Source organism: Entelurus aequoreus, linkage group LG16 (genome assembly GCF_033978785.1).
Source record: "Entelurus aequoreus isolate RoL-2023_Sb linkage group LG16, RoL_Eaeq_v1.1, whole genome shotgun sequence".
NCBI classification, from domain to species: Eukaryota; Metazoa; Chordata; class Actinopteri; order Syngnathiformes; family Syngnathidae; genus Entelurus; species Entelurus aequoreus.
In genome coordinates this window covers 25,196,552-25,220,835 of record NC_084746.1, presented here as the reverse complement: position 1 = coordinate 25,220,835, position 24,284 = coordinate 25,196,552, and the positions used below count along the sequence as shown (strand labels likewise).

At 39.1% G+C, this 24,284-nt stretch overlaps 1 protein-coding gene across 4 annotated transcripts in view; it reads right to left on the bottom strand.

Moving 5' to 3' along the window:
* Positions 1-676: 676 nt before the first annotated feature.
* The window catches only part of LOC133630743 (corticotropin-releasing factor receptor 2), a 165,337-nt gene continuing 141,729 nt past the window's right edge, over positions 677-24,284 (bottom strand). For 2 of the 4 annotated variants that reach the window (XM_062022454.1, XM_062022457.1), the window contains 4 exons: positions 22,066-22,151; positions 18,074-18,209; positions 12,993-13,034; positions 677-3,636 (listed from right to left, as the gene is read on the bottom strand). In XM_062022454.1, the coding sequence (XP_061878438.1) occupies positions 3,496-3,636; positions 12,993-13,034; positions 18,074-18,209; positions 22,066-22,151 (405 nt within the window). In that variant the 3' untranslated portion in view covers positions 677-3,495. Of the gene's footprint in view, positions 3,637-12,897; positions 13,035-18,073; positions 18,210-22,065; positions 22,152-24,284 lie in introns of all 4 variants that reach the window. The other 2 variants (XM_062022455.1, XM_062022456.1) reach the window with 2 other exon arrangements.

Genomic DNA, 24,284 nt, shown 5'->3' with positions numbered 1-24,284 from the left:
AAGAATGTACGCTCATTTCTTTTCTCTTCTATTATGTGCCATTGAATTGACCGGGTGTGGGACAAAAGTGAATCTGAAGTCGTGCCAACCTGTCTACAGAATGTTTTGATTGTCTAAGTATGATTAAGGGATTCAAGGATGTTGCAAAACAAACATGTCGAAGACCACAAAATCATGATGCACAAGGAAAAACAGACAGACGCATGAAGAAACAGATAAAAATGCCCAGGAGACCAGGACTCGAGAGAGACTGCTTTTTTTGGGTCCTCCGGAGGACGGCTGTTTGTTTGCAGGGACAAAACAATCCAAATTATGCACTTTTGACTATGAGTAAATAAACTTATTGTACTAAATTCACTTTTGTTGCTGTTTAAGCCTTGGACAATCCACCACAGTAGTCACGTTATAACGTCCTCAAAAATGTAAACATTTAAAAAGGCAAAACTGAAGTCTATGCATGTTTTGGATAAAAGTAACGTTATTCGATTTTGAAGACCTTTCAAAATCTTTCATGCGATTTTAGGCGAATTATAGACATATTAAGGCCTTACTTTCAAATTGTTAGATTTAAGAATCTTTATATACCCTGTCACAGTTTTCCATGCAACATTTTTTTGAAATATCCATCCATCCATTTTTTACCGCTTGTCCCTTTTGCGGTTGCGGGTCTGGGCCAACTCAGATAGACAGACAACTTTCACAAATTTCACACTCACATTCACACACTCGGGACATTACCACTTTATTCTTGTAATATTAAATTTTCCTCGTAACATGTAGGGTTGCAAAGGGGTGGAAAGTTTCCGGTAAATTTCCGGAAACTTTCCGGAAATTTACCACGGGAAGTTAAGCTCGGGAAGTTTGGGAATATTGACCATTTTTTGATTATTCAAAGTTGGGCACCGTTTTACTGATGGACAAATGAATAGAAATAGGCTAGATGAATAAATGAACACTCAATCAGCATGCTTAATCAAACAATAACCTACATTCTTGTATGACAACAGAATGGCTAGCAGAACAGAAGGCAGAGGAAACTACACGTTTTGATTCAGTATTTGCTAGTTGAACTTTACAGATCACAAAAATGGTCAATTCGGATCGCTAACATTGTTAGCATCAACAAATGGGATTTAAAATAGAGGAAATTAGCATCACGGCTAACGGAGAAATATTTTCGGTTCATTATGAGACTGTGGTGGTACATAAACTTAGCTAGCTAGAGATATTGGCCCCAAAATCATTTAACAAGTACAGGAACAGCTAGCTGGATTGAGTGGAAGTCTGCCGGAGTAGTCTACAGCAATTACACCTCTATTAAACTTAAATACCATAAATCAAATGTATTTACCCCAGTAATACCATCAACACTTATCTGACTGGATGAAGTCGTTGGGCTCTCTTGAAACTTGATTGAAACTTTTATTAGTAGATTGCACAGTGCAGTACATATTATGTACAATTGACCACTAAATGGTAACACCCGAATAAGTTTTTCAACTTGTTTAAGTCGGGGTCCACTTAAATTGATTCATGATACTATATACACTACCGTTCAAAAGTTTGGGGTCACCCAAACAATTTTGTGGAATAGCCTTCATTTCTAAGAACAAGAATAGACTGTCTAGTTTCAGATGAAAGTTCTCTTTTTCTGGCCATTTTGAGCGTTTAATTGACCCCACAAATGTGATGCTCCAGAAACTCAATCTGCTCAAAAGAAGGTCAGTTTTGTAGCTTCTGTAACGAGCTAAACTGTTTTCAGATGTGTGAACATGATTGCACAAGGGTTTTCTAATCATCAATTAGCCTTCTGAGCCAATGAGCAAACACATTGTACCATTAGAACACTGGAGTGATAGTTGCTGGAAAAGGGCCTCTATACACCTATGTAGATATTCCACCGAAAACCAGACATTTGCAGCTAAAATAGTCATTTACCACATTAGCAATGTATAGAGTGTATTTCTTTAAAGTTAAGACCAGTTTAAAGTTATCTTCATTGAAAAGTACAGTGCTTTTCCTTCAAAAATAAGGACATTTCAATGTGACCCCAAACTTTTGAACGGTAGTGTATATACACTATCATCATAATACAGTCATCACACAAGATAATCATCAGAGTATATACATTGAATTATTTACATTATTTACAATCCGGGGTGTGGGATGTGGAAAGGGGGGGGGGGGGGGCGGTGGGTTAGGTTTGGTTGATATCAACACTTCAGTCATCAACAATTGCATCATCAGAGAAATGGACATTGGAACAGTGTTGGAGAGGGGGGGGGGGGGCACTTAGGGTTTTTTTTCTTTTCTCGGGCTTTGGTGTGGCTGAGAACAAAGACCAGGGATGGATGAAGAAGCCCCTGAATTCTGTGTAGGCCGCGGGTCCAGGCGCCGCGGCCCCGACCGTCAGGGACCGCGGAGAGGTCGCGAGGACCCCCGCTCCGCCGTCTCTACTGCAGACCGGGGTGTTGTTGTCGACAGTCACCTCGCTCAAATACTAGTGTGGCCTCAATAGCCCTGCTGTGGTGTGTAGCATGCTGGGAATTATCTGTGCACGTGATGGAGGAATGCACAATGCAGGGTTGAAATTCAACTGAATTTGCATTAAATCAGGTTGTTTTACCTAATAATCATGCTGCAAGATCTAGCATGTTGTATTCAATGTTTATTCCCATTCATTCCCAAATATTCCCGTTAATTCCCATGGAAAGTTCCCAATTTTTAATATTCCCGGAATTTTGCAACCCTAGTAACATGACAACATGGTTCTTGTATTATCACTGCTGTATTCTCACAACATGTTTTCCTTTCATCATCGCTACACATACTTCGTATTGTTACATTATTCTTGTGACATTACCACACGTTTATCGTAATAGTGCGACTTGATTCTTGTCACTTATTTTCCCCGTAACATAAACTTCATGACTATTTTATTTTATTAATAACAATAAAACGTCAATTATTCACAGACCAAACTCTCCGTCGCACAGCTACGATTCTTTAATTAGAGGAAAAAGTCTGAGTGACCATGAATATTGTTCCCGACACGCCAACTTAATCCTTTGCTCTACTTTCACAAGAAAAAAAGAAAGGCAGAAAAGAAATGGCTGCTGACTATAATAGTTTTAACACCTTTTCTCTTTCCTTAGCCTTTGTGTTACATTCTGCAAGTTCTTGATTTAACTGATGGATCAGACCATTGAATTTCCCAGCTTTGACATGCATTAATGATGCAGAATCCTGCTTATGTTTTGCATCAGCCTGCAGCGTTATTGTTCTCATCGGGCAGCAAGAAAAGTCCTCTCGCCTGTAGCCACACGGCCGTCTCGTTAGCGGATTAGCGGCTATCAGACTTCCGTTGTTGTGCAGAAGAAAGATTAAGTCTAATCCTTCAATCGGTGTGTGTGTGTGTGTGTGTGAGTGTGTGAGTGTGTGTGAGTGTGTGTGTGTGTGTGAGAGAGTGTGTGTGTGCGTGCCTGTTCCCCAGTGTCACACAGCTGTGGTCTGCTTGATGCTGTGGAAGCTGACTCTTGTGGGCGAAGTGGGGATGGACATGGCTCGGGCCACTCGCACCCTCAGGGCGTGATTGTCCTGCCAGCGGTGCCACCTCTTCCTCACCGCAGAGCGGACCTGACAACAGATGAACAAGCGTCTGTTTTCAAAGTTCTTTTCACACACTTACTGTAAAATCTTTTTACAAAACCCAAGACCAGTGAAGTTGGCCCGTTGTGTGAATGGTAAATAAAAACAGAATACAATGATTTGCAAACCCTTTTCAACGGTTATTCAATTGAAAAGACTGCAAAGACAAGATATTTAATGTTCAAACTGAGAAACATAATTTTTTTTTGCAAATAATCTTTAACTTAGAATTTAATGGCAGCAACACATTGCAAAAAAGTTGGCACAGGGCCATTTTTACCACTGTGTTACATGGCCTTTCCTTTTAACAACACTCAGTAAATGTTTGGGAACTGAGGAGACCAATTTCTGAAGCTTTTCAGGTGGAATTCTTTCCCATTCTTGCTTGATGTACAGCTTAAGTTGTTCAACAGTTCGGGGTCTCCGTTGTCGTATTTTACGCTTCATAATACGTCACACATTTTCAATAGGAGACGGGTCTGGACTACAGGCAGGCCAGTCTAGTACCCACACTCTTTTATTACAAAGCCACACTGTTGTAACATGCGCAGAATGTGGCTTGGCATTGTCTTGCTGAAATAAGCAGGGGCGTCCATAAAAAATAATTTTCTTGGATGGCAATATATGTTGCTCCAAAACCTGTATGTACCTTTCAGCATTAATGGCGCCTTCACAGATTTGTAAGTTACCCATGTCTTGGGCACTAATACACCCCCATACCATCACAGAATCTGGCTTTTGAACTTTGCGCTTATAAAAGTCCGGATGGTTCTTTTCCTCTTTGGTCTGGAAGACACGACGTCCACAGTTTCCAAAAACAATTTGAAATGTAGACGCGTCAGACCACAGAACACTTTTCCACTTTGCATCAGTCCATCTTAGAGGAGCTCGGGCCCAGCGAAGTCTGCGGCGTTTCTGGGTGTTGTTGATAAATGGCTTTCGCCTAGAGTTGTCACTTGTACTTACAGATGTAGCGACAAACTGTAGTTACTGACAGTGGTTTTCTAAAGTGTTCCTGAGCCCATGTGGTGATATCCTTTATACACTGGTGTCGGTTTTTGATGCAGTACCACCTGAGGGATCGAAGGTCACAGGCAATAAATGTTGGTTTTCGGCTTTACCGCTTACATGCAGTGATTTCTCCAGATTCTCTGAACCTTTTGATGATATTACGCACCATAGATGGCGAAATCCCTAAATTCCTTTCAATAGCTCGTTGAGATATAGTGTTCCTAAACTGTTCAACAATTTGCTCATGCATTTGTTCACAAAGTGGTGACCCTCGCCCCATCCTTGTTTGTGAATGACTGAGCATTTCATGGAAGCTGCTTTTATACCCAATCATGGCACCCACCTGTTCCCAATTAGTTTGTTCACCTGTGGGATGTTCCAAATAAGTGTTTGATGAGCATTCCTCAACTTTCTCAGTCCTTTTTGCCACTTGTGCCAGCTTTTTTGAAATATGTTGCAAGCATCAAATTTTAAATGAACTAATATTTGCAAGAAATAATAGTTTACAGGTTGAACGTTAAGTAGCTTGTCTTTGAAGTCTATTCAATTGAATATAGGTTGAAAAGGATTTGCAAATCATTGTATGAAAGATGCATGTACGGTGGACCTCCTCGCTAGCAAGGGAATACTTCGCGGGCTACATCGAGCGGCCTTTGTAGCAGCGGAGTCAAGTGCTAGCGATGACCGCCAATGGAGACGACGTAAGCGGTGCGAGCGGAAGCAGAAGCGGGGATGCCGAGCGGGGCTAACAACAAAGAGAAAAGCTAACCAAAGAAGCGTGGAGTCTCCGGGTAAGAAGCCATTCAAACCACAACTAGCCGGCGTCAGGCTGGATAATCCCTGCACACATAGCAATTCTCTTAGAATAAAACACAACTCACATAATGTTTTTTCTTTTGTGACCGTGTCAGAGGCAGACATACATTGTACTGAGGTAGCTAACTATGATGCGTTCAGTTTATCGCAACATCAAGCAAACAATCTGAATACCCCCGTCGTATCAATTCCTAGATATTGTCGAAACTATTTAAAGTGCAATACGCATAATAAACGCAACATTATTAATATTGCTACTTCGGATAATTTCAACAAACAATCCTCAAAACAGCCCACTACCTATAATATGGGCTTTTTAAACATAAGATCATTATCTTCCAAAACGTTATTAGTTAATGAAGTCATTAGAGACAACAAACTTGACGTCGTTGGTCTCGCCGAGACCTGGCTCAAACCAGACGTTTTTTTTGCGCTAAATGAGGCATCTCCTCCTAACTATACCAATACACATGTTGCCCGACCTCTTAAAAGGGGAGGGGGTGTCGCACTAATATACAATGAAAACTATAATCTTACACCTAACCTAAATAATAAATATAACTCGTTTGAGGTGCTCACTTTGATGTTTGTCACACCGCTGCCTCTCCACCTGGCTGTTATCTACCGCCCCCCTGGGCCCTATTCGGACTTCATCAGTGAATTCTCAGAGTTTGTTGCTGATCTAGTGACGCACGCCGACAATATAATCATAATGGGGGACTTTAATATCCATATGAATACCCCATCGGACCCTCCATGCGTGGCGCTCCAGACTATAATTGACAGCTGTGGTCTTACACAAATAATAAATGAACCCACGCATCGCAACGGTAATACGATAGATCTGGTGCTTGTCAGGGGTGTCACCACCTCTAAAGTTACGATACTCCCGTACACTAAAGTAATGTCCGATCATTACCTTATAAAATTCGAAGTTCTGACTCATTGTCAACAAACTAATAATAATAATAATAACTACTATAGCAGCCGCAACAGTAATGCTGCCACAACGACGACTCTTACTGACCTACTGCCTTCGGTAATGGCACCATTCCCAAATTATGTGGGCTCTATTGATAACCTCACTAACAACTTTAATGACGCCCTGCACGACACCATTGATAGTGTAGCACCGCTAAAGCTAAAAAGGGCCCCTAAAAGGCGTACCCCATGGTTTACAGAAGAAACTAAAGCCCAGAAATTATCATGTAGAAAGCTGGAACGCAAATGGCGTGCGACTAAACTTGAGGTTTTCCATCAAGCATGGTGTGATAGTTTAATAACTTATAAACGCATGCTTACCTCAGCTAAAGCTAAATATTACTCAAATCTCATCCACCTCAACAAAAATGATCCTAAATTTTTGTTTAGTACAGTAGCATCGCTAACCCAACAAGAGACTCCTCCCAGTAGCTCCACCCACACAGCAGATGACTTTATGAATTTCTTTAATAAGAAAATTGAAGTCATTAGAAAAGAGATTAAAGACAATGCATCTCAGCTACAACTGGGTTCTATTAACACAAATACGACTGTATATAAGACGGATACCGCCCTCCAAAATAGTTTCTCTCTCTTTGATAAAATAACATTGGAGGAATTGTCAAAATGTGTAAATGGGACAAAACAAACAACATGTTTACTTGACCCAATTCCTGGGAAACTTATCAAGGAGCTTTTTGTATTATTAGGTCCATCAGTGTTAAATATTATAAACTTATCACTTTCCTCTGGCACTGTTCCCCTAGCATTCAAAAAAGCGGTTATTCATCCTCTACTCAAAAGACCTAACCTCGATCCTGATCTCCTGGTAAACTACCGGCCGGTCCCACCTTCCGTTTATCTAGAAAATCCTCTAAAAAATTGTAGCACAGCAGCTAAATGAACACTTAGCGTCTAACAATCTCTGTGAACCTTTTCAGTCCGGTTTCAGGGCAAATCACTCTACGGAGACAGCCCTCGCAAAAATGACTAATGATCTATTGCTAACGATGGATTCTGATGCTTCATCTATGTTGCTGCTTCTTGATCTTAGCGCCGCTTTCGATACTGTTGATCATAATATTTTATTAGAGCGTATCAAAACGCGTATTGGGATGACAGACTTAGCCTTGTCTTGGTTTAACTCTTATCTTACTGACAGGATGCAGTGTGTCTCCCATAACAATGTGACCTCGGACTATGTTAAGGTAACGTGCGGAGTTCCCCAGGGTTCGGTTCTTGGCCCTGCACTCTTTAGTATTTACATGCTGCCGCTAGGTGACATCATACGCAAATACGGTGTTAGCTTTCACTGTTATGCTGATGACACCCAACTCTACATGCCCCTAAAGCTGACCAACACGCCGGATTGCAGTCAGCTGGAGGCGTGTCTTAATGAAATTAAACAATGGATGTCCGCTAACTTTTTGCAACTCAACGCTAAGAAAACGGAAATGCTGATTATCGGTCCTGCTCAACACCGACATCTATTTAATAATACCACCTTAACATTTGACAACCAAACAATTAAACAAGGAGACTCGGTAAAGAATCTGGGTATTATCTTCGACCCAACTCTCTCGTTTGAGTCGCACATTAAGAGTGTTACTAAAACGGCCTTCTTTCATCTCCGTAATATCGCTAAAATGCGTTCCATCTTGTCCACAAGCGATGCTGAGATCATTATCCATGCGTTCGTTACATCTCGTCTCGATTACTGTAACGTTTTATTTTCGGGCCTCCCTATGTCTAGCATTAAAAGATTACAGATGGTACAAAATGCGGCTGCTAGACTTTTGACAAAAACAAGAAAGTTTGATCATATTGCGCCTATACTGGCTCACTTGCACTGGCTTCCTGTGCACTTAAGATGCGACTTTAAGGTTTTACTACTTACGTATAAAATACTACACGGTCAAGCTCCTGCCTATCTTGACGATTGTATTGTACCATATGTCCCGGCAAGAAATCTGCGTTCAAAGAACTCCGGCTTATTAGTGATTCCCAGAGCCCAAAAAAAGTCTTGTTGGCTATAGAGCGTTTTCTATTCAGGCTCCAATATTATGGAATGCCCTCCCGGTAAAAGTTAGAGATAATACCTCAGTAGAAGCATTTAAGTCTCATCTTAAAACTCATTTGTATACTCTAGCCTTTAAATAGACTCCCTTTTTAGACCAGTTGATCTGCCGTTTCTTTTCTTTTCTTTTCTACTCTGCTCCCAACCCGGGGTGGACCGCTAGCCTGTCCATCGGATGGGGACATCTCTACGCTGCTGACCCGTCTCCACTCGGGATGGTTCCTGCTGGCCCCACTATGGACTGGACTTTCGCTGATGTGTTGGACTTTCACAATATTATGTCAGACCCACTCGACATCCATTGCTTTCGGTCTCCCCTAGAGGGGGGGGGGGGGGGGGGTTACCCACATATGCGGTCCTCTCCAAGGTTTCTCATAGTCATTCACATTGACGTCCCACTGGGGTGAGTTTTCCTTGCCCGTATGTGGGCTCTGTACCGAGGATGTCGTTGTGACTTGTACAGCCCTTTGAGACACTTGTGATTTAGGGCTATATAAATAAACATTGATTGATTGATTGATATTCTGTTTTTATTTATGATTTACACAACGTGTCCAAAACCCCTGGCCCACATTTTGCCAGCATCTTCATTTTGGCCCCAAGATGAAGGCACAAGTCCAATTTCAATAAGAAACCTGGTTCTGCGGGGTGTTTTTTTTTTATATTGAAATTTAGATATGCAGGGGTCTGACAGGTGGCAAATTGTCACCACCTCGTGTACAATGTGAGAAACTTAGGTCAGTGAGCATAATGTGTACTTTTTTTTTATTTTTATCAAAAAGCACATTATTTACTTATATCACCTAAACCAAACAACCTTTCCTAATCATGGTGCAGGGAAAAAAAAATCAACCACCACAAAAGTCGACACACATGGTCACACAACACAATTTGCTCACTGAACTTTGTGGTTATTATAAAAAAAAAGTCCCATCATCATAAAGAATTCTAAATCACACCCACTTAAATCCATTGCTAGACTTGATGAGAAAAATGCAAAACATTCTCTACACACTTATCCATGTTTGACTTTTAGCTGCTTGATATTTCTGAGTGATTACAAAGCTTTAAAGAAGTTGTGACAGAAGTAAACAAAGTAGGAGTTGAACTTTCACATACTATTAATATTCAATCATAATAATTATTAATTATATACCCATTATATTATTATAATATGTAAACAAACACGTCAGGAGGGGCGTAGTGTGAGACGGCGAAGATTGTTGTGATTTCCAAAATGCAGAAAAAATGACGAGGCAAAGCGAAGGTAAACAGGGATTTAATGCGTGAAAAAACAATAAGGCGAGAGCTAGGAAGTGCTCCAAAATCATAAGGGAAGCTATGCACGGAAAAAAGACTACACTTGATAGACTATAAAGAAAACAAAAATGAATGCTGGACTTCAGCAAAAAACTCACGAAGAATGTGGAGCAGACGGCGTCCACAAAGTACATACGTACTTGACCTCAGCATGGAAAGAAATATGCTCAACAATGTATTGACAAAGAATGGTGTTTGAAGCTCAACTTAAATAATTCTAATTACCAACAGAAAACAGGTGCGGGGGAAAAGTGCCCAAGAGACAGGTGAAAAGCAGCTAAGGATAAGCACCAACAAAACAGGAAGCGCCACCAAAATGAAAGCATGGGACAGCGACTAAAGCACTAAACACAGGAGAATACACAAACTTAAAAACAAAAACAAAAAAAACACAAATAATGATAATAAAAAATAAATAAATAAATAAATAAATATATATATCAGAATCAGAATCAGAATCAGCTTTATTGTCATTACGCAGGGTAACGAGATTGAGGCCATTCCATACAGTGCGATAAAACAAATATACACTCTATACAGTGGGTGAAATGAATATGTACATGAATATGGGTGATGAAACAGGGTGGTTGGTGGGATGGGTTATTGCACCGAAGAGAAGGCAGTTATGAGGGTCAATGGGGAAGTCTGTTCAGGGTGGTATATATTTATATATATATATATATATATATATATATATATATATATATATATATATATATATATATATATATATATATATATATATATATATATATATATATATATATATATATATATATTTATTTATATATATATTACAGTACAGGCCAAAGGTTTGGACACACCTTGTCATTTCAATGTGTTTTCTTTATTTTTTATTTTATTTTTTTTGTCCTGTCCAGCTTCTCAGGCAAATCATATTGTTGATGTAGATGCCCATATCGGCTGTATTAATTTACTTTACGGAAGAGAAGTGTAGGATACTTCTCTTGTTGCCTTATTTGTATTTGACATTATTAAATTGATTTATAGTATTTTTTGGTGCAGCCGGGCCGGAGCAGGAGGGGATAGAAAGAGACAAATAGGAAGACAGAGGGGGAAATTGCGGTGACAAGAGGGGAATAAGACAAAGACACAACAACAACAGCAAACACAACAATAACAATAACAACAACAACATAACAACATCAGCAAATAGGATATGTACAAATATTATGGTAAAAGTTATAGCAAAGAAGCAGTTAGTGAAATAAATAATAACACAGAAATGACAATGAGCATTATTGCACTACAAATGGAGCAATACAAATACCGATAGAAATAGCACTATTGATTATGAATAATAACAATAATTACCTCTATAATCAACAATACATTTGTTCAAATGCAACAATACATATATGTAATGATAACTTGAAATACAAAAGAAAGCAGATAAATGGAGGGAAAGAAAGAGAAGCCAACTATATTAACCTTGTAGATTGTTATAGTAACAATAGGTTAAGCTTTGTCAGTGTGCCATGTGTTACCCAGTTTCCCCTAGGGGAACAACATTAATGTATGTTATTCAATGTGTTTTCCTTATTTTCATGACTATTTACATTGTAGATTGTCACTGAAGAATTATGTGCGTCCCAAAGTCACCAGCCTTGGCGTCACTATAGACAGCGATTTTAAATTTGACAAACAAGCCAATGGCGTTTTAAAATCGTGTTTTTATCATCTTCGTCTTTTAGCAAAAGTAAAACCATTTTTATCTTTTAACCTTTTTGAACAAGTCGTGCATGCTTTTATTTCAAGTCGCCTGGACTACTGCAATGCACTTTATGCTGGCATTAGCCAAAAAGCTCTCTCCCGGTTGCAGTTAGTCCAGAACGCGGCAGCACGACTTTTAACAGGGGCCAGGAAACGTGAGCATATAACCCCAATTCTTCGGAGTTTGCACTGGCTCCCTGTTCATTTTAGAATTGATTTTAAATCCTTGCTGTTTGTTTTTAAAGCTTTACATGGACTGGCACCTCAGTATATCTCAGACCTCATCCAAATATACACTCCTGCGCGCGCTCTGAGGTCCGAGAGCCAGCTCCAGCTCGTGGTGCCCAGGACGAGACTTAAAACCAGGGGAGACAGGGCCTTCTCTGTGGTCGGCCCTAAACTCTGGAACACTCTGCCCCTCCATGTTCAAACTGCTTCCACAGTGGAGTGTTTTAAGTCTCGTCTTAAGACCCACTTTTATTCTTTGGCTTTTAACACTACGTGAGTTGTGTGGTCTTCTGTCCTCTGTTGTCCTGTGTGGTTAGGGTTAGGGTTATAAATTTTGATGTCTATTTTACTGTTTTAATTGGTTTTACCCTTTCAAATCTTTTTTAATCATATTTATTTTTTATATTGTCTCTGTATTGGTTTTCTATTAATTTATTATTTGTTTTTATTCAGTCATTGGTGTAGCATAATATTGTTTTTAATAACGTTTTTAATATTGTTTTTAATATTGTTTTTAACATGGCTGTGCAGCACTTTGGAAACATTCTTGTTGTGTAAATGTGCTATATAAATAAAGTGGATTGGATTGGATTGGATTGAAGGCATCACAACTATGACACCTGTGAAGTGAAAACCCTGTCAGGTGACTACCTCTTGAAGCTTACCGAGAGAATGCCAAGAGTGGGCGACACAGTAATCTGAGCAAAGGGTGGCTATTTTGAAAAAACTAGAATATAAAACATGTTTTCAGTTATTTCACCTTTTTTTGTTAAGTACATAACTCCACATGTGTTCAATCATAGTTGTGATGCCTTCAGTGACAATCTACAATGTAAATAGTCATGAAAATAAAGAAAATGCATTGAATGAGAAGGTGTGTTCAAACTTTTGGCCTGTACTTTAAATAAATAAATATATATATATATATATATATGTATATATATATATATACATATATATATATATATATATATATATATATATATATATATATATATATATATATATATATATATATATATATATATATATATATATATACATATATATATATACATATATATATATATATATGTGGTTACCTTTCATGCAGTCGGCTTTCAGCCCCAGGGCAAATATTTTTAGCCGTATGCAGCCCCTCAGTCAAAGAATGTTGACACCCCTGTGTAAGACTCACCTCTCCGTTTAGGAAGCAATAGAAGACCGAAACAAAGAAGCCCTGCAAATCAACACACATTGCTGTCAGCACATACAACTCAATGACTTCCTGCTTTGCTTCAAGAAAAAAAAAAGCTCTGAATTTAAGTACGTAGCTGCTGAGTAACAAACAACCAGAAATGATGACCCATAATGTTCAGCAGAGGTTTAAATACAGTGGACCCTTAAAGGCCTACTGAAACCCACTACTACCGACCACGCAGTCTGATAGTTTATATATCAATGATGAAATCTTAACATTGCAACACATGCCAATACGGCCGGGTTAGATTAGTAAAGTTCAATTTTAAATTTCCCGCAAAATATTCTGCTGAAAACATCTCGGTATGATGACGGATTGTAGCGGACATTTTGGGGCACCATTGTGGCCAGCTATTAAGTCGTCTGTTTTCATCGCAAAATTCCACAGTATTCTGGACATCTGTGTTGGTGAATCTTTTGCAATTTGTTTAATGAACAATGGAGATAGCAAAGAAGAAAGCTGTAGGTGGGAAGCGGTGTATTAGCGGCAGGCTGCAGCACCACAAACACGTAGCCGGTGTTTCATTGTTTACATTCCCGAACGATGACAGTCAAGCTTTACCATTGGCCTGTGGAGAACTGGGACAACAGAGACTCTTACCAGGAGGACTTTGAGTTGGATACGCATGCTTGTGGAGATGGGACAACAGAGACTCTTACCAGGAGGACTTTGAGTTGGATATGCGGTACCGTGAGTATGCAGCTGCGGCTTCCAAACATTTGATCGCTTGCCCGTACGTGCGTGCCGCTATGTGCATGTCACGTACGTAACTTTGGGGAAATATATGTGCTGTATGAACTTTGCGGAGGTGAACGGTACTTTGGGCTGTGGGATTGAGTGTATTGTGCGGGTGTTTGATTTGTATTGGTGGGTTATATGGACGGGAGTGGGGAGGTGTTAGTTATGCGGATTAATTTGTGGCATATTAAATATAAGCCTGGTTGTGTTGTGGCTAATAGAGTATATATATGTCTTGTGTTAATTTACTGTTTTAGTCATTCCCAGCTGAATATCAGGTCCCACCCGCCTCTCACAGCATATTCCCTATCTGAATCGCTTCCACTGCCCTCTAATCCTTCACTCTCACTTTCCTCATCCACAAATCTTTCATCCTCGCTCAAATTAATGGGGAAATTGTCGCTTTCTCTGTCCGAATCGCTCTCGCTGCTTGTGGCCATGATTGTAAACAATGTGCAGATGTGAGGAGCTCCACAACCTGTGACGTCACGCTACTTCCGGTACAGGCAAGGCTTTTTTATCAGCGACCAAAAGTTGCGAACTTTATCGTCGATGTTCTCTACTAAATCCTTTCAGCAAAAATATGGCAATATCACTTACGTATAAAATACTACACGGTTTAGCTCCAGCCTATCTCGCCGATTGTATTGTACCATATGTCCCGACAAGAAATCTGCGTTCAAAGAACTCCGGCTTATTAGTGATTCCCAGAGCCAAAAAAAAGTCTGCGGGCTATAGAGCGTTTTCTATTCGGGCTCCAGTACTATGGAATGCCCTCCCGGTAACAGTTAGAGATGCTACCTCAGTAGAAGCATTTAAGTCCCATCTTAAAACTCATTTGTATAATCTAGCCTTTAAATAGACCCCCCCTTTTTTTAGACCAGTTGATCTGCCGTTTCTTTTCTTCTCTCCTCTTCTCCCCTGTCCCTTGCGAGGGGGAGTTGCATAGTTCCGGTGGCCATGGATGAAGTGCTGGCTGTCCAGAGTCGGGACCCCGGGTGGACCACTAGCCTGTGCATCGGTTGGGGACATCTCTGCGCTGCTGACCCGTCTCCGCTCGGGATGGTTTCCTGTTGGCCCCGCTGTGGACTGGACTCCCGCTGATGTGTTGGATCCACTGTGGACTGGACTTTCACAATGTTATGTCAGACCCACTCGACATCCATTGCTTTCGGTCTCCCCTAGAGGGGGGGGGGGGGGGGGGGTTACCCACATATGCGGTCCTCTCCAAGGTTTCTCATAGTCATTCACCGACGTCCCACTGGGGTGAGTTTTTCCTTGCCCGTATGTGGGCTCTGTACCGAGGATGTCGTTGTGGCTTGTACAGCCCTTTGAGACACTTGTGATTTAGGGCTATATAAATAAACATTGATTGATTGATTGATCACGAAATGATCAAGTATGACACATAGAATGGACCTGCTATCCCCGTTTAAATAAGAAAATCTCATTTCAGTAGGCCTTTAAACAGTTTTGTAGATGTTATGTCTAATAATGTTGCATATACTTCTTGGATACATGTACATACTCTATACCAGATCTGAGCAAAATATGGCCCGCGGGCCACATGTGGCCCATTAGGATTTTCAATCTGGCCCGCCGGACGTTCTACATAATTTTTTTAGACCTTTAACATCAAAAATGTAGCCGCCATCATGATGTGCAGTGCTGAAGAAAGTTAAAAAAAATGGCGTTTGTGTGACTTTCCCCTTAATTCTTCCTTTTCCGCTCATTAACATCTTTAACCAAAAAGTCTTCAATAAAAGTAAAAGTGATGTTATCTGTTCTGTTACCTATGTTTACCTACTTATTTCTGCACTTTGGTCTTTTACCTATGTTTACTTAATTTTTAACCTTCTTTTTGTAGTTTACCTACTTTTTTTAACCTTTTCTTAGCTACTTTTTTTAAATTTTATTTTGTTTTACCTGTTTACCTTTGTTAGTTTTTACACGTTTACTTGCTTTTGTACCTTTTTTTTAACTGTTTATCTACTTTTTAAATTTCTTTAACCTATGTTGACTTAATTTGTTTACCTTATTTATAGGTTTACTTGCGTTTTACCTATGTTTAACCTACTTTCTACCTTATTATACCTATGTTTACCTACTTTTTTATTAGCTTCTACAGTATAGCTGCAAAATTAGCCACCATAAGGTCAAGAAAGTTGCAACTTTCAGCACATTTTGTCACCCCGGATTCAAGAAAGAACTCAGTAAAGTAAATAAAAAGGCCGTCTGTGTGACTTTGCCCTCAATTTCTTTCTCTTCTGCTCATTAACATCTTTAACCAAAAAGTCTTCAATAAAGGTAAAAGTGATGTTATCTGTTCTTTTGCCGATGTTTAAGAGCTTTTTTGTACACTTTGGTCTTATACCTATGTTTACTTAATTTTTAACCGTCTTTTCGTGGTTTACCTACATTTTTTAACCTTCTCTTATTTGATGTTTAACTACTTTTTTTTTTTTTTTTTTTTAACTTTATTTTACCTGTTTACCTATGGTATTTTTTACACGTTTACTTGCTTTTGTACCTTTTTTTAAAACGGTTTACCTACTTTTTTACCTTATTTTACCTAATTTGTTTACCTTGTTTATACGTTTGCTTGCATTTTACCTATTTTTACCTAATGTCTACCTTCTTTTACCTATGTTGACCTACTTTTTTATTAGCTTTTATAGTACAGCTGCAAAATTAGCCACCAAAAGGCCAGACAAAGTTGCAACTTTCAGCACATTTTGTCACCCTGGATTCAAGAAAGAACTCAGTAAAGTAGGAAGAAATGGTGTCTGTGTGACTTTCCCCTCAATTCCTCCTCTTCTGCTCATTAACATCTTTAACCAAAAAGTCTTCAATAAAAGTAAAAATGATGTTATCTGTTCTTTTATCCATTTCAATGGTTATGTGTATGTATTTAACATTGTTTTCTACATGTAAAACTATGATTAGTCTCTATAAAAGCTGGAAAAGGATCATTTGGATTTACAATACGATCTGGTCTTTGTTGTATTGTTTTTATGACGCTCGTTCTCGGTGGCTAGCAATGCAGCTAATGGGAACAATTAATTCTACCTCTAAATCATTTAAAAAATACATTCCAAAAACCGTCAACAATACTTTTGATTCATCTGACCACAGAACTTTCCTCCAGAAGGTTTTATCTTTGTCCATCTGATGTCAGATAAAACAAAAATGGAGCAGTTTGTCCACAATACCCAGCAATATGTTTGGATGAAAAAAATGAGGCTTTTAATCCCAGGAACACCAAACCTACCGTCAAGCATGGTGGTGGTAGTATGATGCTTTGGACCTGTTTTGCTGCCAATAGAACTGGTGCATTACATAGAGTAAATGGGACAATGAAAAAGGAGGATTACCTCCAAATTCTTCAGGACAACCTAAAATCATCAGCCCGGAGGTTGGGTCTTGGGCACAGTTGGGTGTTCCAACAGGACAATGACCCCAAACACACATCAAAAGTGCTAAAGGAATGGCTAAATCAGGCTAGAATGAAGGATTAGAATGGTCTTCCCAAAGTCCTGATTTAAACGTGTGTGGACAATGCTGAAGAAACAAGTCCATGTCAGAAAACCAACAAATGTAGCTGAACTGCACCTATTTTTACCTAATGTCTACCTTCTTTTACTTACGATTACCTACTTTTTTATTAGCTTCTACACCAAAAGGCCAGAAAAAGTTGTAACTTTCAGCACGTTTTTGTCACCCCGGATTCAAGAAAGAACTCAGTACAGTAAGAAAAAATATGTGACGTTCCCCTCAATGCTTCCTCTTCCGCTCATTAACATCTTTAACCAAAAAGTCTTCAATAAAGGTACAAGTGATGTTATCTGTTCGTTTATCCATTTCAATCTCTCTATAAAAGCTGTTTTTGTGTATCTGGAAAAGGATCATTTGGATTTACATGACTTTTTATGGTGAAAAATGACTTTGATTTACGCACGATTTGGTCTTTGTCGTATTGTATTCATGACGGTTCCAATATTGTCTAGCGTATCAGGAAAAGTCGATTCAAAATTGGCCTCTTGACTGTGTTTGTGTGTGTTTTTTTACTCCTCCGCAACAGTCAAACGGCCACCGGGGAGCAATCATGCCCCCATGACCTCCTTATTTGTGACAGCTGGGAGCACAACGCACTGTCAGGATGCTTCCCTGCATCATCATCTTCTCCAGCAAGGACAAGTGTTCCACACAATGCACTAAGATCCATTGGGAGAGTAGCAGTACTCACACAGAGAGTACCTACGTAGCTAAACCTTGCTTACCTGGAAGGACTGCAAGAAGGAGTTGAAATAGATGAAGACAATCTGCGAGATGTCGTCCTCCCCCGGGTTGACAAAGAAGAGCATGTAGGTGATGCCGAGCAGAGGAAGCAGCACCAGTGTGGCTTTCACCGCTTTTCTGCAAACGACAAAGAACAAAGAAAAAAGTGTCATTTTTTTGGACGGCGTCAATGACGTTTTGTCATAAATGCGGCAAAATTAAAAAACGCTAACCTATTTTGCCTGTCACATTATCACAGTGATAACCACTTTACACTTAAGGAGCCTGCATGCAAGCAATTCAAGTGTGAATTTTCCTTTCTGAAATTAACATGTCATCGAGTAAAATTATTGCCAACATGTATACAGATGGTGAGCAGATGAACTGAGGAGCGCTGCTAATCAACTGTGATTAATATTAATCATTTCTCCCGGAGCTATTGCGTCGCAATATCCGATTTGGTCTGCGGAAACCATGGGTGTCAAACTCTGGCCCGCCAATTATATACAGCGGCGGTGCCGCGCTAACACCTCATTCACCACTAATTCTCATACTTGCCAACCCTCCCGGGAGACTCCCAAATTTCAGTGCCTCTCCCAAAAATCCTCACGTCCGCTTTTCATCCAGTCCAACGAGTGCTGGCCCAGTCACATAATATGTGCAACTTCTGTACACACACACACAAGTGAATGCAATTCATACTTGATCGACAGCGATACAGGTGGACGTATAAACAACTTTAACACTGTTACAAATATGCGCCACTCTGTGAACCCACACCAAACAAGAATGACAAACACATTTCGGGAGAACATCCGCACCGTAACACAACATAAACACAACAGAACAAATACCAAGAATCCTTTGCAGCACTAACTCTTCCGGGACGCTACAAGGTATGTGTGTGTGTGTGTGTGGTGGGGGGCGTTAGTACTGCAAAGGGTTCTGGGTATTTGTTCTGTTGTGTTTATGTTGTTTTACGGTGCGGATGTTCTCCCGAAATGTGTTTGTCATTCTTGTTTGGTGTGGATTCAGAGTGTGGCGTGTATTTCTAACAGTGTTAAAGTTGTTTATACGTCCACCCTCAGTGTAACGTGTATCGCTGTTGATCAAGTATGCGTTGCATTCACGTGTGTGTGCGTACAGAAGCCGCGCATGTCTTGTGACTGGGCCGGCATGTTGTTAGAATTGATAAAAAGCGGATATGACGACAGCTCGTAGAGGACGTTAAAGGCAGTGCCTTTAAGGCACGCCCCCAAGACTGTGGTCCGGGTGGACTACGAGATATAATGACTGATGAACACCTTCGTTCGATAATGAAGGTTGCCTCAGCTCAAAGCCTGAGCCCCGACATTAACTACCATCCAAGGAAAGATGCCAGGTATCTGGCTTGGGCACATCAGATTAGATCAGTGTGTTGCAAACTGAGCAGTTTAAAGTCCTGAATGGTTGGTTTATTCATTGTTATTTTATTTTCTAATTTATTAGCCTGTGGGAAAAGTTCATGTTGATATTTACCTCAGAAGGCTGCAAATAGAAAAGAGGCATTACATTTTTATTTAAATTGTATTTGATATGCCATTTATATTTTTTAATTATTATTATTATTATTATTTGAAACTCGATTTTGCATGTCACTATAAAGTTATATAAGGTCAATGCAAAACTTGTTTGGGTTCCTATTAAAAGGTTAATTTGTTCAACCTTGGCCCGCGGCTTTGTTCAGTTTAAAATTTTGGCCCGCTCTGTATTTGAGTTTGACACCCCTGGCGTAAACGCTTAGTGCAAGCATAAAAACTGACATGGAAATTAAAAGGGCTTTTTGTAGCACAAAGCAACTGCTTCTTAATAACAACTGACTTTGAAGGGGAACTGCACTGTTTTGGAATGTTGCCTATTTTTCACAATCATTATGAGAGACAAGAAGAAAAAAAGTGTTGTTTTTTTCCACTTTCCGACATGTATCAGCTCGTTCTTGGTGGCTAGTAATGCAGCTAACAGGAGCAATCAGTTGTACCTCTAAATCACTTTAAAAATGCATTCAAAAACCATCAATGAAGTATTCTTCATTTACATTCCGTAACCTGTGTAATAACCAAGCTGTTATTGTGAGAGCGAACACTATTTTTCTAGCGTAGTAACACATGGGCGTGCTTCGGTATTAGCCCTAAAAGCTAACTACGGCAAGAGAGAAGCTAGCTTCTACAACAACACAAAACACGTTTTGAGTTTGTAATGCAAAACACTGTTATACGACACTAATTGGTACTGACTGAAAAACAACAATCATATTACAGTGTCTGTAAAGTATTAGCCCACATTTCATGTTTTGTTTGTACACAGCTGAGCTAGCTAGACAGCATATGTACTGTAGTTGTAATAACAAGCATGGCGTGCTGCGTGTATCAAGATCGATATTAAAGCGACTCACTCGATAGACAGTTTTTCGTCTGTTGATTTTGGGGATGCAATCCATTTATGTTGAAATAGCTTGGCTCCAAATTCCATATTCATAGCGTCAAAATAACCCGGCTTCCGTCTGCTCCAACGTCTCACTCTTCCTTGGGGCTTGCTTTTATAGCAGGAGTTTATCCTCAGTATATTTAGCTTCAAAAGTATAAGGTTGTGAATCCTCGCTTGTCCAAAAATAGTCGTCTTCGTTGTCTTTTACCAAGTCTGCCATGATTAGAAAACACACTTGTGTTTCATTCCAGAAGTCAGACGTGCGCTGCTATGGAAACAGAAATCAATGCACGGAAAAAAAATCAGTCCCGGAAATGATTAAATGATTAAACACAGTAAATATGTACGGTATACCAGTATTAGTATAGTACCGCGATACTAATTAATCATTTTCGGTACTATACCGCCTTTGAAAAGTACCGGTTGGCATCACAACATCTTCTTTCGTTTTTCTAAAATGTATATTATGTTTATAAACTCAGAAAAAATGTCCCTGGACACATGAGGACTTTGAATATGACCAATGTATGATCCTGTAACTACTTGGTATCAGATTAATACCTATACATTTGTGGTATCATCCAAAACTAATGTAAAGTATCAAACAACAGAAGAATAAGTGATTATTACATTTTAACAGACGTGTAGATAGAACATGTTAAAAGAGAAACTAAGCAGATATTAACAGTAAATGAACAAGTAGATTAATAATTCATTTTCTACCACTTGTCCTTAATAATGTTGACAAAATAATAGAATGATAAATGACACAATATGTTACTGCATACGTCAGCAGACTAAATTAGGAGCCTTTGTTTGCTTACTTACTAATAAAAGATAAGTTGTCTAGTATGCTCACTATTTTATTTAAGGACAAACTTGCAATAATAAACATATGTTTAATGTACCCTAAGATTTGTTGTTAAAATAAAGCCAATAATGCCATTTTTTGTGGTCCTCTTTATTTAGAAAAGTACAGAAAAGTACAGAAAAGTATCAAAATAATTTTGGTACCGGTACCAAAATATTGGTATCGAGACAACACTACATGTCTGTTACTACATTATATATAGACTTGCAGTGTGTATATAAAACATTGCTGGAGGGTTTTGAAGTTATTTTAGAGGGCTTTGAAGGCCACAACAGTGACTAACATTAGCCGCATCATTCAAGTGTTTTTTTATCATCTTTAAAATCGTAAAACAAAAAAAAGACGTGTGTTCTTGTCTCTCATAATGATTGTGAACGATAGGCAACATTCCCAAAAAGATGCAGTTCCCCTTTAAGAGGCGTTGAATCGAGTCAGACTGCGGCTACAAAGTGCCGATCATGGAAAAATAATGAATGCACGCTCTAATAGCAAGAGCTTTCAGGAAATCAAATAGTCTAATTTAATCAAATGGACAAAGAATTTCAATCCGTTTAAAGGGAAAGAGAAAAATGGAACCACCTTCCTTATGAGCGCCGCGCCATGGAACAAGAACTCCTCACGACCCCTAAAAAGCAAAGAAAAAGCACGGCAGCCACTCACCTGTACTGTATGGTCTCAGATGTGGTTGAAGCTCGGAGTTTGGTCATTAGGATTCTGACGATGTTGAAGAGGAAAACAAAGTTGATCTGGAAAGGGAACAAACAACAAATGATAATAACAAAAACAAATGATAGCTAATCAATTTGATTTGTTGGAGCCGGCAGAAAGAATAGCGCCTGCTGCACAGGGGCGTCACTAGCTTTTAAGGACAGGGGGGGGCTTAGCCCCCAGGAGATGCACAGGATGCGAGCGAACGTAGGCGCACGAGCACAAAACTTCACAAACGGCTAACAAAGACTTAGAAATTAGTCATTATTATTATTATTATTATTTCAGTGGGTTTATTTTCAATGTGTGTTCAGTACAACAACAAACATGGGTTTGCACAGTGACATTTTGTTTACAGCATCAACAAGAAACAATGACTTGCATGATCCTTCAAGATACACTGAAACACAATGAAAGTCATGGCATTAGCCTCTATGCTATTCATTCACAACATAGAGGCTAATGACACGACTTTAGCTCACAATACAATAATTGTTTGTTCCCAAATATTTTGAAGTTGCACAGATTACATTTTGGGCACATATGTGACTAAAATGGTTGTAAATGCAAGCCCTGGAACTATTACTTAATTACTTGAATTAAAGTAACATCTGGATCGGGATAATTTGGCTTGTATATAATATATTTATATATATACATATATTATGGCAAGCTGTTAAGGAAATTAAATATATATTGGAAGTCTGAATAGAAATGAGAAACTTTTATATATACTGTAAATAAAAAAGACTTAGAGTCCTGGGGCCGTACTTATCAAGCTTCTTAGAGTGCCATTTTACACTTAAGTCCTGAGGATTTGCGAAATTTAGTCCTACTCTCAAACTTAAGAATAAAAGCTTTTTATCAACGTTCTTAAGTCTAAGAATCACTCCTACTCTCCACGATATTTAAGAGACCTTCAGAGGTGTCTTAAGTGGTTAGGAGTTGCCAGCAGGGGATGGCACTGAGGCGAGAGAGACGTGCGCGAACGTTCAGGGAACGGAACAATGTTTTTTTTTTTTTATGACGAGCAGCTGATCAAACGGTATCGTTTAGACAGAGCGGATATTGTTTTGGTCACAGATTTAATACTTTTCTATTCCTTGTTGATTTCTGCATGTGGTTGCAGTGGGCTAGTATATATAGAGCCACCCACACCAGTTTCAAATTAGTTGCCTAATGAATGAATTGGAAAGAAAATGTTATGACAGTAGCGTATGTGTGTGGCCGTGAGGTGAGTGACGTCAGTGAGTGTGTGGGCGATAGAAGAGAGGGAGCGGTAGCGTGAGTGCCGGCGGGGACTAGTTTGTTTTGTATTATTTTGCAGTTTATTGTCAAAATATACACTCCCATTGTCCACTTAAATATTTCCAAGATATTTCTTTATTCTTAGAAAACGGATTCTCTTCCGTGATTGGTCATTTCTATGGACACAGAAATGACGTCACCTAAAATTCTGTTTACGGCACATAGTAATGTCGTAATTCAGCTCTGAGTGTGACACTTAAGATTCAGTCCTACACTTCGCTGAAAGTGTGAGTAAGACGCTTGATAACTAACTTTTAAGTGCAGCTTTCAGCGAATAATTTATTTACTCTTAAGTCAACTCTTAGCAGACTTCTTAGGAGTAATTCTTAGAAGCTTGATAAGTACGGCCCCTGATCTGAAAAAGAGCCAAAGCTGTCAAAAAGCTGAGGGACCGTCTTCAAAGTGCAATGCTGAAACAAATAATGCAAACAATAAGGTGTAACTTCCAGGCTTGAGATTAACGTAGTCCCGTCGTCCTGGGGACGGTAAAAAAAATGCACGGCACGAAATTAAATGCTCCCCGGGACGATGGCTTTTAACCATTTTTTTCCTTTTTCTTTTTATGTATTTATTCATTTTACATTTTATATTAAATGTCTTGGTTTTTCCACCCTCTGAAAATCCTATGAAATGTTTAACAAGCCATCCTATAATAATACAACAGTTATTAATGTAACAATACAATAAAACAAATACATTTAATTATGTTTTTTTCATTATTTAAACAATAGGCTAATGTATATTGCTTTATATAGATATTTTATATAGATTCTACAAGAAACACAAAACTTAAAAACTAAATTATTTACAATTGCAGACACAAAGTTCTTGTTCTGCAGTGCTGTGTGCCAATGTGATTCGTA